Source organism: Bacillus rossius, chromosome 8 (genome assembly GCF_032445375.1).
Source record: "Bacillus rossius redtenbacheri isolate Brsri chromosome 8, Brsri_v3, whole genome shotgun sequence".
Lineage (NCBI taxonomy): Eukaryota > Metazoa > Arthropoda > Insecta > Phasmatodea > Bacillidae > Bacillus > Bacillus rossius.
Window position 1 is genome coordinate 32,769,809 of NC_086336.1, and position 15,961 is coordinate 32,785,769.

The window sequence follows — 15,961 nt, forward strand, 5'->3', positions numbered from 1 at the left end:
CTCCTGCATTAGACATATCAATGTTTAATGTGCTAAATAACCAAAGTTTTTTTATATGCATAAACAGCTAGAAAGAATAATAATTTTTATAGTACATACTTATATAAAAGTATTGTTCAATTACATAAAAGGACTGATTTCAGTGAACCATTAACCATGACTGGCATGATTATTTTAACCTAAAGACCCAGAAGTACTACCACAACATTACATAAATGTATTAACCATATATTAAAACACATTTGTGTAAGAAAAAATTTGCAAAGCAAATAACAGGGTGTACACACATATCTGCAAAAAAAATTCCTTAACTTTCAATTACTAAAAATTAAAATTTCATGACTTTTCTTTAAAAATTTACCCATCATGTATATGCTATTTTGTAGTGTATGACCATGCACTTATATACCATCTAAAAAATGAATCTCTCACAGTCTGGGTGATGGCAAACTGGAGCATAAAATTTTCCCCTCAAATTACTACCCTTGGGAAATTTCCATGAATTTTCCAGAATTTCTAGTGAATTCCCTGACTTTACAGAATGTGGATACCCTGAAGCCGAGTTTTAAAAATATGTAAGCCAGTGATGTGAAACATCTAACCTCAGTAAGGAGCAAATTCGTGTGCTCTCATGTTGCAAATACCAAATTCAAACACAAAATTTAATGTAGAATTCTTTAAAATAATGCTGAGCATGATAAATATATGTAAAAAAAAATTTTTTTAATACATTTTTAGACGTGAATCTCACAGTTTCTATACACGCCGCTAGTATTCACTGCCTGAGCAGCTACATTGACTATTGGATCATCTGATTAGCAGACCAAAATTTTAAAATGAAACTGCTCCCATTAAAGCAAATAAGACTCCGGCTTTGGACAGGATTTTCAACAAGGAATTTTATTAGTATACATATTAATATACTGTCCATCTTGTTAAAATTCATTAAACAGTAAATATTATAAAGAACTACCACCAATAATTAAGATGTTACACATTTAAAAAAATTTTAATTATTTACAAAGTGGTATTTTGTTATGCTGCAACTCATCATAGCCCACTCAATAATATTAAGGACGTCTCACATGCCACGTTGATTTTTTTCTTTTTTTAGTCATTAATTTTTATACAAACTATTTCTAAAATTTTAACTCAATACCTCTTGAGCATGTGTTTTTCTGCCATAAATATTTTCAACAGATATTCACTTAGTGTAATATCATGAATGTAAAAATCTGCACAAGTCTTAGTAATTATTATCACTTGCACAAAACATTTTACGCCCATGATAATTACACTAAATTAATATCTGTTGAAAGTATTTGTGGCAGCCTTTAAAGAAAGGTAATCACAAAAAAAGACAAAAATCAACATCACGTGTGAGACTAAGCCTTAATGCTTTAATCTTTCTTGGCAAAAAAAAACCTATTTGTTTTGCATTTTCGGCAGTCATAATGGCATAAAACTAGCATTACTGACCATGCGACTTACCAGGTTTGCTAGTCTGACTTGTAGCTGAAGAAGTTTGACCGGCTGCGTTAAAAAGTGTAAAACTGTTAGCAAGTGACGTTCATGAAGACTTATAATTAAAATAATTAATTATGATAAACCATATGTGGTTTAAAGAATTTCTTAGGATTTATTTTATCTTAGTTTCACACTCTATATTATCTAAATATTTTACATAAAATTAATACTAGTGGCTGCAATTGGATGATTTTTAAATGGATAAAAAAAAATATTAACATCAGGGCCTTCGGGAGAAACAAAGAGCCCGGGGAGGGAGTGAACAAACTTGTCCCCCCCCCCCTTCCCATTTGTTAATGAACAATTATTCAAAACCCAAATTTAAAAAAATAAAAAAAAGAACAATTTAAATACTAAATGATCAAGGTGATCTGTGAATATCACATAACTTACAAGGTTTTCAATGGATTTTATTGGTAATAGGCTTGTAAACTTTATCCTACAATCAGAATAAACACAAGCTTTAAAAAAAAATTTAACTCAACCCAACCCACCAATCCCCTTCTCCCGATGGTCCTGCCTGATTAAAATTACTTTCTTTATATTTATCAGACAATGATTATGATGATGGGGTAATCAGCCCGGATGCTGGATCGTGATCTGGACCATGGCATGTTTGGATCAAAATAGAGGTAAAACTACTGTGATCAGACATTCCTTTCAGCAGTATGGGGGTGACGGGACGGCATAATAATCAGGTCCAATAACCAGGAAGAAAACTCCCACCTGACTCAGCCAAGAAGGAATCACACTCACGACCTTTGGTTCACCAGTCACTTTGAGCAGACATGTCAAACTCAATCTCAAAGCCGTCCACCAACGAGCTTCACTAGCTCACACTTGTTTTTGCTTGAAACTAAGTATTTTATGATGATTAAAAAAATATATATACACGCTTGGTGGGGAAGTTCCAAAATTCTGACTGAAATTTTCACAACCATAATCATGAGATGAAATTATTTATTTGAGGTTCCGAAAGCAAGAGATGAGTGTACAATTTGAAGTACCTCTTATTTATAGAACTTGCAGCAAAAAAAAATGTACAAGTACTTTCGGTCCAATTAAACTGCAATGAGTGTGTTCGGTAAGCGGAAACACTGGTGATCAGCAAACAAAGATAACAAGGTTCTTGACACCTGGAACTTGGTATCTTATCTAGTTCTGTCACTTATCTCTACATGACTGTGACTGTTCTTTAAGGCAGTGAAGCCAAGCAAGCAGCGATGTAACATTTCACTGCAGTTAACTGAAGTTGTAGTAAGAAAGTAAAAGGTAAGAATTAACAATCGTTTCAAAACAAGGAAAGCATAAAGTATTTTCACATTTACTGATGTTATAGCAAGAAATAAATATAAATTAATTAGGTATATCACATGAAGGTGAACATTTAGATTTGATTAGATTTTTTTTTGGTGTCCATTTGGCAAGTCACAACAGTCTAAAAACTACATGGTTGCAATGAAAGTTTATGTTATCAGAAAATAAAAAAATGAACCTTTTAAAAGATGAAATTTATTATGTAAATATAGATTAAAAATACCTAAGTTATTAGGGTTAATTTCCATTATTTGATTACTTAAAGGCAATTCTTTAAATACTTCAAAAAACAGTCATTTTATATATAAATAAGAGATGTAAATTTAAAGTGATATTTTCTAATGAATTTGTAAATAGAACTATTTTAATGTACTTGAAACATATTTTGTAAAGCTGATGCACTGTCAAATTTAAAATATAATGACTGGTTTAATTTTAAAATAACTTAAAACTATGGTAAATATAGGAATATAGTGTGCAATTTTTTATATTTCCTGGTTTTCGCAACATTAATGGAGCAATGAAACTATACCCAAAACAGCCAAATGCTCAGTTTTTAAAATACCTTTGCCTATGTTTAGCGAAAATACAACGGCTTCATGAAGAATTGCAAACACCCACTACCTTTTTTTTTTTTCTTTCCTTAGTCAAAAACCAAATTTATACATCATAATACTTTGAAGAACTGAATTTCTTACTTTCTATCTTTCTTCTTTGTAGAAGTACAAGAGTAACTCAGAAAAAAATTTACCAAGGATTTTTTTTACATGTAGGTGCCTAACAAACTGTTTATATGACCTATTATTATATATATATAATATATTATATATTATATATTACTATTATATTATATATTACTATAAACACAAAATCTCTAGAAGTACATCCGACTATATATATATAAAAAAATATTCCAACAATATGGTAGTAAAACAAAGATTCAAAGACAATATTATCTATTAAGAAAACAAACACACCCATAGTTGTAGTTATATTGCTAACAGAATACAAAATTTATATGGACCCACTATGGAAACAATCAACTTTTTAAAATAAGCTTCCTTGTAGTTCTAATTGAGTTTCTCACAATACTGCATTATTAATACCGAAAATCACTGCTTCTAAGGTAGTGAGAATATTTTGAGGCTATTGTGAAACAATATTCTAATATCAGTATAGAACATTCTGAAAATGAAATGTAGCTTTTATTTGGCCTGTGTGAAGCTTTGCCTAAGTGAATCAATCAAAACTTTTTTCAATACTATTCTATTTGAATTCACCAGAAAATTTGCTATTTGTTTTATACGAAGCTTTGCATTTAATGTCAAGTCTGTTGCAAAGCTTTATAAAATCGAAGACTAAAATTTGCTCACGAAAATATTTTTCTTTTTGTGTTTTGTGTTATGTTTTGCACAATAGAATTGGTTACTTAAAATCAAATGTGGCACTCAGATTTGCTTTTAATATTATTGCTTGCTTTTCAATATTATTATTATTATTATTATTTGCTTTTTCCTTATTGTTATTATTATTATTATTATTATTATTATTATTATTATTATTATTAATAATAATATTTTATGCATGTTTATTTTATGATTTTTATTGAACTGTTTTTATATATATATACATGACCCAACTGGTTTTATCACTTAATCAGTTCAAACATTATTTTTTTTACTTTAATCTAGTATCAAAAAGGTGTCATACAGCCTTGCTGAGAACAATATTCACAATTCATTTCGACTTTAAACATTCAATTTGATATTCGCTTCGCACAAAAAAACTAGTATTCGCACGGGCCTAGCTTTTATACATTAAAACTACTTCCAAGAAATTTCAATTGTATTTTTTAAAGGCAGTGGAAAGTGTTTCATAAAGCTCAACCTCACCTAAAAAACATGCAGAACCAATTTTGGTACTATTTGAGGGCCTTTTAATAATTTTTTTAGACATGTTTTACTTACAGGATAAGTTTAATACATAAGAAAAAGTAAACATAATTAGCGTGATCTTTTTTTCATTGAAACATGCCAATTTTAATGTTATAAAGCTTAAACCTTTTCGGAGATAACTTCCACATGATTTAAGAGGAAGGTCTCCAAATATTTACATTTTATGTGCAACTATAATTTGAGGTGAGGAGACAAAAAAAAATTGCCAGTTAGCAAAAGACAGCCAGAAATATAAATTTTATAACTTCCAGGGATGTAACTAGACTAGTTTCCACCCGGGGCAAGACTCACCTAGGAAACCCCACCCCCCTTTCTTTTGAAACCAACCAAACCAAATCCCGAAATTATCTCATATCGCCACCACATATTAATTCCACTATCCTAAATATTTTTTATTCAACTTCCATGGTAAATAAATACATTTATTTACAGTCATTTCATTTTAAATGCATCGCAAGATGGATAGTGCATGTTAAATACCAGTTTTTTTTTAATTTGATGATATACATGTATGTATCTTTCAATACAAATAATTCAGTTCATCTGCCCACCAACTTTAATTTTTGTGTTATAACACTATGACATACAAGTAAATATCTATATTAAATTTACTCTGCCAGTTTAGCGCCCCCCCCCCCCCCCCACCAACCCCCCCCCCCCCACCATCCACCGCCAAAATTTGGTGCCTGGGGCACAAATCTTATTTGCCCCCCTCTAGTTACGTCCCTGGTGACTTCAGCATCGATTAATGTTTATTTATGGACTTTTTTGAGACATTTGTGACAGAAAACTAAAGTCCAATGGGTGATCATGACACAGTAAGTCAAACAATATCTTTTTAATAATAAATACCTACTTGACTTTAAAATAAAATTTAAATAATGTGTTGCATGTTTAAGGTGACATAATATGCAGGGTTTATCGACTATCTAGTAAAACATTCATAGAGAAGCTATAGATTTAAACATTGAAATATTATACTCGCCTAGAGCTATAATGAAGTCCCTTTATTAAATAACTATTGTGAAATGAAATTCTACATTATTCGTTGAGAAAGTAATAAGTACTTGACATGAATTTCTTCTGAAAGGAACATTTCACACACCAACACAAACTTACACTTTGATGGGTAAAATTCAAGCACCGAAAATACTATAAAAAAATTATTACTGGCCTTATTAAGTTTTCAAGAATATTGGCAGTTTTTTAATGAAATCATGACAAACACATGTTCATATAAATTTTTCTTTAAAATAAAACATTATTCACACTTTCACCACCTAACAAAGTTAACCCTATCATGCTGATTGTTTAAATTCCAACTGTGCACAGAATTTAAGTTTCAGCAAAATAAAATGTTACTGATTTTCGTATTTTCGTAGTCAGAAGGAATTACTCACACACAACCAACCAGTTCACAGTCCTCATAAACATTGAGTACAAAAATAATTCAAGCATCAATTGAACAGCATTAAAAATTTAGTTTGCCCTATGCTGCTGTAGAGCTATTTATTTAATTGAAATGAAATAGCACTTACCAACACCTGAATCAATGGTTTCAACTTCCACACCACGGACAGGCCTAGAAATGCTCTTGCGTTTTGATGGGGAATGCTTCAACGCTGCAAAAAACATCAACAGTTAGCCCAAAAGAAAATGATAGGTTTTGCAAAAATTTCATTTATTTAATTTGTATCAATTCCACTACGAAACATCATACCTATGAAATCTGAATGATTACCTACTGCTGTCAAATAATATAATAAATATTTTTAAAAATATTTCTGAGAAAAAAGTATATTATTTCATAATACTATTAAACATTTTCTATGTTAAATACATAACAAAATACGATAGTTTAAATGGTTTTGATTTTTTTAGACATAGCATAAAGTTAAATTTATCTAAAAATAGTATGATGCAAGTAAAATTTGTATCTAATTTTACAACTTGCACATGAGCACAGGCACCAAAATAGCTAAAAATAATAATAATAATAAAATAAAAATTACATGTTACTTGATGAGAAAAATACTTTTTTTCATTAAATCACAGTCAATTTTCAGTGTTACAACACTACTACAAAAATAAAGCCATCAGCAGCTAAGCTATAAAGAAAAAACAAAGCACTGATACTGGTATAGGGATGCAGCCAGAGTTTAGTAACGTGTTACTTTCTAGTGCTAGCAGTGTAGAAAGTGCAGAAAAGCTTCTAAATGTTGCATATAACTAAGATAACAATTACAAATTGCATAATGCATATAGAGTTTAGCATAGCAACTATTTATAAGAAAAGTGGTATCATAAAAGCACAGTAAAACTAATTATTTTTAACAACAGAGAAGTTCAAAATTACAAGGTACTAAACCTACTACATACAGAAACTTGAAAGCCAAGACCATCAAATGATGTTTGAAAAATAAATAACATTTTTAACTACACATATTCTTAGCATACCCTTAAAATACATTACATATACATGTTTTAGCATCAAATAAACATAAAGTCAGAAACAAATATGTTCATAACCTCAAAGTGTTATTGGTAACATACTAGACTCGAAAACAATCCAAACTGAATGTAAAATAATGCTGTGAATTTTCTAGATAAGGTTTTCCTTTGAAATGATTCTTACAAACACCATTATTAGGGTGGTCCACAATTATCTTTAAACAATAAGAGTTAAAAATATTTATCTCCACATTGCTGCCCTTATTCCACTATGTAAAGTGAATTACTAAAAACCAAAATTTGGATCATTTGGAGAAAGTTTAGGGGTCCCAACAAATTGAAAGTTAAAAACTTTTTTTTTCTTTTCATTTTTAAAAGTTTGCTGTTTAAAGGTTATTTTGAAAGAAATCAATCAAATATTACAATGTACTCTTAGAAGACTTTATTAAGAAGTGTTAGATCAGTTTCTACTAGGGAGCAGACCTTCCCATTGTTTGAAGAATGACTAGTTCTCTGGCTAACTGCCGCTAACTGCCTCCACCAGGTTGCAGCAGTAGTAATAGTAGTAATGTTGATTTCAGTGAAAAACAAGTGTTCGTTGATTTTTTTGTGAATCTTTTATAAGTGAAATTAGTTGCATTTCAACTTGTTCAAGCTTGGTAAGTACTTATTAAAGAACACACAGAAAGTGTATTACCTACATTACAATAAGCATTAGGTTTAAGTTTAGTTAGCAAAGAGAGTAGGTAATAACTTATTTGCCTTTAAAACGTAACCTAAGAGTGTCGTACTGACTTTCTTAACTACACAAACATGTTCAGTCAACTCAGGTCATAAATACAATATCTTATACTAGTCTCGGTTGCAGATACATTGCTCATTCGTGGCTGTGTTTCTACTAGATCTTCCACTGAAGTGTGGCTCATTGGAAAGTCTACTGAATCACTTTCCAAAGCTATGCTACGTTCAAAAAGGACACATATTGCAAAGACTTATTTCCCAACATATTAACAAAATTTGGGCTCAAATAATAATGGATAAGAGCCACTGCTGAAGCTGTCCTGGAGATTTGGGGTATGGTGAAGATTCCAACTCAAAGAATAGATGTGATTGAAAGAAAACTCAATTAACTGTATAATGAATATCTAAATCTTAAAAAAAAGAAGACATTCCTTGATAGCTGTCGTATGAAAGAGGAAATATTCAAAGAAGACCTCTCAGATCTTTTTGACAATGCACATAAACATTCTTTGCAAATACTGAAGTTTATAATAATGCAGCGTGAAGACACCAAGAGCTGCCGCATGGTACGAGCACACAAGAATCTAGAAGCTCAAGAATTACGAAAGCAAGTACGAGAAAGTCAGGATAAGTTGAGAAGTCAGCGTTCTGTTAAAAAAATACAAAAATTCAAAGAGTGTGTCACCTCAAGTATGCTAGCAGTAAATGAAGAATCCATAGCAGTTCTGATGAATCTGATTTTTAACTATCAACCTTCCACGAGCATTACTCCAAAGCAACCCATAAAAAGGAAGAAGATTCTCACAACCAACGTAGCAGCATCACTTGACAGAGTAAACTTATCGGACCATAAAGCCATGTTTGTCATCAGTGCAGGCGTGTAGTTTGACTTTGGATAAGCTGTCAGCATCTCGGAGCACAATAAGGCGTAATCGCATGAAAGAATGAAATACTGAAGCAGAAAATAATAAGTCATCTTTATGTTCTGAGGATCCTTTAACTGGGGTGGCGAGTTTCTTACAGATATTGACGGGGGGAGGGAGGGGGACAATGACAAGGTTGACAGAGTGGTGATAATTGTCACTGGAGATGGGATCAAGAAATTCCTAGGTGTTCCAAAGATTCTCCATGGGCCTGGCCAGGAACAAGCAAGCTACTGCTTGCCCAAACGCTCTGGATGATTGGAACCTAAGAAAAAATTTGCGTGCTCTGGTATTTGACACAACAGCTGCCAATACAGACACTAAGAGTGGAGCATGTGCTATTCTTGAAAAGAGTTTAAACATGTAGGAACCATGTACTACTTGAAATTGTGCTCTCGTCTGTTTTCAGCACAGCTTTTGGAGTAACTGGTGGTCCAGATGTTGCTGTATTTAAGTGTTTCAACAAACACTGGCCTCAGATTGACAAGGAAATATATTTTCAAGGCAGAAATGATATCCAATGACCAAACAAATAAATTAGGGAAGAAATGGTGGGCTACTATACTGCCATTTTAGAGGACCCACATCAGCCAAAGCAGCCTCGAGATGACTACGTAAAGCTTTTGCTTTTTCTTGGAGGTACAAGCCCAGGATCAAAATAAATGTTCCAAGCCCCAGGTGGTTTACAAAACACACGTTGGATGGCAAAGGCTATTTATTTTCTTAAAATCTAACTATTCAAATAACAGTTTAACCTTACATCTGGAGAAGAAAAAGAAATCACTGAAGTAAGTTTGTTCGTAGTCCTCATTTTTGGCCAGCATTGGAATGAGTCACCGAAGGCTGGTAAAACTTGTAACATCTCAGAATTCCTGCCCCCTACTACCAATAACACTTTGACTGAGAATGTTTTATGTTGATGTTTTTTGAATGTTTTATAATTATTTTGTACTCGTTTCTTTTATTATGGATAGGCATTTCAAGTATTTTGCTTGTGTTTTAATAGTTATTATCATTAATTTGGGTTAGGTTTTATGTAAATCTGAATGTAGTGTGTTTTATTATTTGTTTCATTGTAATTTACTTAATCACTTAAAATTAACATGTGTATTAATTAAGTTTTATCAAACTTTAAAGCATATTCTAGGTACTAAGAATATAGGTACTAAGAATATAACATTCTAGAAAGTTTCAAAAGATAGCAAGACAGGCGCGACACTCTGTTGCCAGCAAGTTATTTTTCACGCGTCAAGTAAGTGCATTGTTGGAAAAACGCAGCACATCACTACGCAGAAATAGACAAACTTTCGCCAAGTGCTGCCTCGCCAGCCAATCAGAGCGTGCCTTGAGGTGGTGTGATGTGTGTTCCCAGACTTTTAGGGAAAAACAATTTTCCAGTATTTTTCTCTATATGGTCAGGTACTGAATACTGTACTATTGTGATTGGTCATTTGGCCCAAGGGGTTGCCTCCCTTTGTTTCTAGCTTTGTAAAGGAAGGTAACTGTGTAGTGCAAGTCAGTTTTTGCACGATCATCGCCACGTGCGGCCGTGTCGTAGGCAGCTCGCTAGAAAAAATTAAGCAAATTTATGAATAGCTCACTTCACGCCTGCTGGTTGGGGCCAGGCCAAAATGTAACCATTTTTTATTAATTAATTGGACTTTTTAACTTAAAATTTGTCTACAGGCATCGGCATCTGCACAGGGTGACTGCCATCACCCACCCAGGAAATATTTCAGCAGAAGGATGTACCTGGTTAAGTGAACTTAACCCAGGGACTTAATTTTTTTATATCAAGCAACATGAAGCTATTAAGTTCAGCTGTAACTGTGTTGGTATGTATTGTAAAATTATTTTATTAGAAAGATCAGATAAGTATAAAAACGTTTTTAGAAACAAGAAACTTTTCCAATCAACAAACTTTTAATCAAAGAAAGGAACTATAACTGGTCATGTGTGTAAGTTGCAATTTTTTTTTTGAAAACAATAAACAAAGGAAGTTTAAAAACTCTTTTATTTTTTCAAAATAATAACTTTATAAAATAACTCACTTTGGTTAGAAGATGTAACTTAAAAACAATCTTAAAGACACTATATACACAATGCTTTTAAAGCATCTTGTTATTTTTTTGGGTTCTTTTGCCAGGCCAACCTGGAATGTAAATTAAAAACACTAAGCCTTCTGATCCCAACTTCATTGATCTCAAAGAGAAAGTACGCCAAATAAAAAGTAGTGCCGAAAGAGTTATTGCTCTGATCCAAACAATTAATACCAGTATCACGAAAAATGAACAGTTTCAGTATCTTCTCCGGTTAGTTCAAATGCACAGAAAACAGTTTCCAACATTCAAGAGGCCGACACTGATGGCTGATGATGTTAGTAATGTTTACTAAACAAGAACAAAATGTAATACTATGTAATAATATTAACATTTCAGAAACCTGAATTATAACCACTGTAAATGTAAAATAACTTTTCCACAATATTTCTGTATTTATTGTTTTTTTAAAACCAAAAAATCAATGTTTTAACAAAAACTCAGTTTTCATCTATGAAGTGTTCAATAATAGGGACCCCTAATTATTGACCAATTCAACTTAAATTTTTTCAATTATGAAATACCATAAGTAATGAGGGCAGGCTTGTGGAGAAAACAATTTCCAAAATTATATTTTTTGGACCACCCTAACCACTATGTGTAAAAATTAATTAATATTCCATAGACAAGACAAACAACCTTTAATAAATCTATAGTCAACCTAAACAAAAATATAGGACAGTATGTAAACAGAATTATATGTAAACATGTAAACAGTGATATATGTAGTATCTAATTTTCATTAATACATTAAAATATTAAATAATATTTGAAAAAAGTACAGATTGTATAAAATAAATAATTGTTTTGAATTTCCACGAAACGCAAGTCAATTACTGAAGATGAACTGCCATAAACCCTACATATTAGTGATTGGGTCAGCTCATGCCTACTCAAAACCTTAAAAAATACTGATTTTACAGAATAACCTCAGCTCATTTGACAAGCAGTTAAGTTAATTTAGTACTCATGCCATTAAACAGAACATAGATTGGGGAAGGGCAAAAACGAAGGCAAAAGAGGATAGATCAAAGAGAAAAAGCATTCATAGATGGAAAAAAAATATAGCTGACAAAAGTAATGAAAAAGGAATTGTAACAAGGAAATAACATACAGAAGAGAGAAAAAAATTTTGTGAAAAAGTATCCTCTATGGTTCATTCTTTAATGCAAAAATCTTCATTGCTAATCGCAAAATATTTTTACTATAAGTTTCAAAATATTTTAAAAAAATTAAAATTAAAAAAATAAAAGAGACAACAGTATGTTTTTTCCACAAATAAATTAGAATTAAGTGCAATAATTAAGGGCAGTTATTACAACTGTTGTAACCATTCATAATTGTTATCTTTACAAATAATAATAGTTTTGAATACATTAACTACAAACCAAACATGCAAATTAAAGAGATATGATCCAAAAATGTAAACAAATCAAAAGGAATTTTAGGTAAACATTCAACATCAAAAGCCAAAAAAATATTCATAATTACACATGTAGTACGGAAAAAACATAGTAAAGTAACATGAACGCATGGCCTGATTTTGACTCAACTTTCAATTGCCATTTATTTTATTGATATGTGCATTATAAGTTTACATTTACTGGAATCTATAAGCTAAACTAGATATTAACACGCAATTTTAAGAGATCTAGTTACCACTTAGAACATTACTATGAATTGTAAATTATAGTGTATACAAAGACTATCTCTGTAATTAAAAGATGTGAATAGTGTCTTGAAAAAAAATCAGTTTTCACTTACAGTAAACTCCCTATTATCGCGGGCGGATAACCCGTGGTGCGGATTATCCGCGTATGCTACGAAAAAATACAGCACATATGTAAATCTGTATTGAATTACAAGTGAGCAAATTGGAACTCTACTGACGAGTGTGCAGTACACAGTAAAACGCCACAGGCCTTCTCAGAACTCACACAGTGTCTAACGAAGCCTCTGAGTACATACAGTACTGTATCCTTGTTACGAAGCAAGTACCGAGCACTTTTATGTTTACATTACTGAAATGTATTGTATGTTAATTATTCAGTAGTTTAGCATCATTTAAAAATTTTTACTGTTAATTGTAACTTTTAGTGTACATAAATTTTTAGATTTTTAAGTTGAAATTAATGTTTCCTTTTTTGTTTCCCATTTTCGGCTCTTTTGCAGATTATGCGCGATTTTCACTATCCGCGGTGGCCCTGCCACTTAATTTCGCGGCTAATCGGGAGTGTACAGTATTTAGATGTAAAGATACATTTATTTTCATTACTGGTAAAACACAATTTATAGCGAATACTTAAACTGGAACTTGTAAAACAGCAGAGAGATTGTAAAAAAATCAGCTACGCATGGATCCTTACAAGGCAATCGCAGGCATAATTATAATGGATGTAAGCCGGGCACTGTTGTATCTGAAGAGAGGGTCTACTTAGACACGTCAATCAATATGCTGTACGTTGAAGGCAGTGGATGGGAGCGTGAAATGGTGTGCCAAAATACTGCTGGTGAAAATGTTACTTAAATGAAAGGAAAAATTCAAGGAATATTCTAAGCAAAATCACAAATGTTTTAGCATCAAGTAGTCTGCAAAATTTATATTTTTATTTTATTGTATGTGGACAATGTTTTTGAAAGTTAATCTTCTTTTTAAGTACCTGCAGTCAGCCAATACCACGTTCACTAAATAAAAAGTTGTATTTTATATGATTTTTATATTGTATGCGTAGTTGATACCAGAAAATTAAAAAAAATCTTCTTCCTGAGCGATGTCACAATAACCAGGGATTGTCAATGGATGTCATACTGGGGCACATCTCTCTAGGTACCTAAGGCGCTCTTTCCCTCAGGCAAATCATGAGACTTCCTTTTAAATATGAATGGAAATACTAAAATTCTATAATAAGGGTTATTAAAATTTGTTTCAACAAAATCTCAATTAAATTATATTTCAGTCTAGTTGTAATAAAACTGATCCCTTTGAAATCAGACTAACAATCATGACATCTTAAACTCCTATTCCAATTCTTCGTCAATTATAGTTCTCCAAGCCTTTAATTACGAGGCAGTATTCTATGCAAAGTGATTCCAGAGATTGGGGAGGCAGACCCTACTAAGGGTTGAAAAAGGGCATTGAAGATGGCAAACCTGCTCGACGCAGGAGTTCAAAGAGTTAATTTACCAGCGGGGGTGGGAACAAGACCTGCAGGGCACTGAACCAACCGGTCCCCGAATGGCACTGTGCGAGCAAAGGTATGGACCCATTACAACCATGGACGCCAATAGACGTACACCAGCCACGATAAATGTTTGGCATTCGAAGGGCCCGCACCTGTGTAATTTAACGAACGTGGGGTTCCTGTGCCGGGACCAAGACTCTGCTTTCGGAGGATTGGAGCAGAATTAAACTGTGATGAATTCTGGCCCACTCACTCGAGAGTACAACAAAAGGTTGTGAAGTGAAATGTCACAGCAAGAAGCTGAAATGCCAGCTAGTTTAACCATTTAGTAATTTATCTTTCACATCACATAGGTGGAATAACAAGAAATTAAAATCCCACATTTCTTATCAAATTATAAATTATATAGCTCTTGAAGGGTACCCGAAAAAACTTTGATAATAATGTTAAGATGAAATATGCAGTAATGTGAATAGACCTCGCATGATATACGGCCACCTTCCCGCCTTCAAATTATTTTTTAATACATTATTATAGAAACTTGGTTTAAGAAGGACATGGCCACAGAACAAGCATGGTGTTGTTTCAAATGACAATCTGTAATAAAATTCTAATCCATTTGACAAAAATTACTTTGAAAAAAATACACTCTATAGTGTATCACAATTTTTCTCAAAGCTATTATTCAAATAATAAATGTAACTTTAAGGGATAATCCCCAACATATAATTTATATAACTTCAGCCACTCACCCCTGTCTATACTTGTTTTATTTTATTCCTAAACTTCACATTATTTTAAAAGTTATCACATGCACCATCAAATTTCCCTTCGTACAACATAACTAACATTCGTCCTCTAGGGTAATAAAAAGATGTGGACTATTTAAACATGGCGATGATAATACCCGACAAAGAACTTATTAATCCTGGCATCGAGCCATACAAACAATGTAATAGTTCAGGTATAACAGTCAAGAAACATGTTTAAAGCATCCACATGCACGAAAAGTATAAATTCATACTGATTAAAAAGTGCAATATTAAACAGAGAGAGGGAATCATCAGCTATGTTCACTGGTACTAGTAAAGTACATTTATAATTTGGTGGGATTATTATCATTAACAATATATAACCATTTGGAATTTTAATCTACTATATTACAAATAAAATTCTAATTTCTACTTAAAAAATACAAATCAACTAAGGAGAAAGAAAACATTACAGTCTAACCAATGTAACACACAGATGAACATTCTCTAACCTGTTAAAAATGTAAAACAACGGAAACATACATTTGAATACATACGTTCCAAATTAACCAAAACTATATCAACCAAGGCTTATTTTTCATTAGTAGATAGCTTTCAAACATACGAAAAATCTATTAATTTAACATGCCGAGCATTGTTTATTTACGGAGACAAGAGTTGCATCCATAACGAAATATTTTAAAATCATCATTTATACACCAAAATTAAATATTATTAACTTTAGCTACAAGATGAAACTAAAAAGAAAAAAAGAAGGGGGTGGAATACTAAAACACCAATAGAGAAAACCATAGTGACAAATTAGTGAATAACACAGCGCAAGGAAAGGTGAAGGCAAGAACTGAGTTTACGTCGCACAATTTTGATATTTGGCTCAAAACTTGTTTTTTTTTTTTTCTCATAAGGCTGATACCGTATGTATTAAGCAGATACATTGTTCATACTGGGCACACCTTCTGCCATCTATCAGACTTACGTGACAACACTGTTACT

The 15,961-nt window shown here is 32.1% G+C and overlaps 1 protein-coding gene across 5 annotated transcripts in view; it reads right to left on the reverse strand.

Moving 5' to 3' along the window:
• LOC134534715 (phosphatidylinositol 4-phosphate 5-kinase type-1 alpha-like) overlaps positions 1–15,961 on the reverse strand; it is a 150,660-nt gene that overhangs the window by 69,603 nt on the left and 65,096 nt on the right. For all 5 annotated transcript variants that reach the window (XM_063373198.1, XM_063373199.1, XM_063373197.1 and 2 more), the window contains exon 12: positions 6,338–6,421. In XM_063373198.1, coding sequence (XP_063229268.1) covers positions 6,338–6,421 — 84 coding nt within the window. The remainder of the gene's footprint in view (positions 1–6,337; positions 6,422–15,961) is intronic.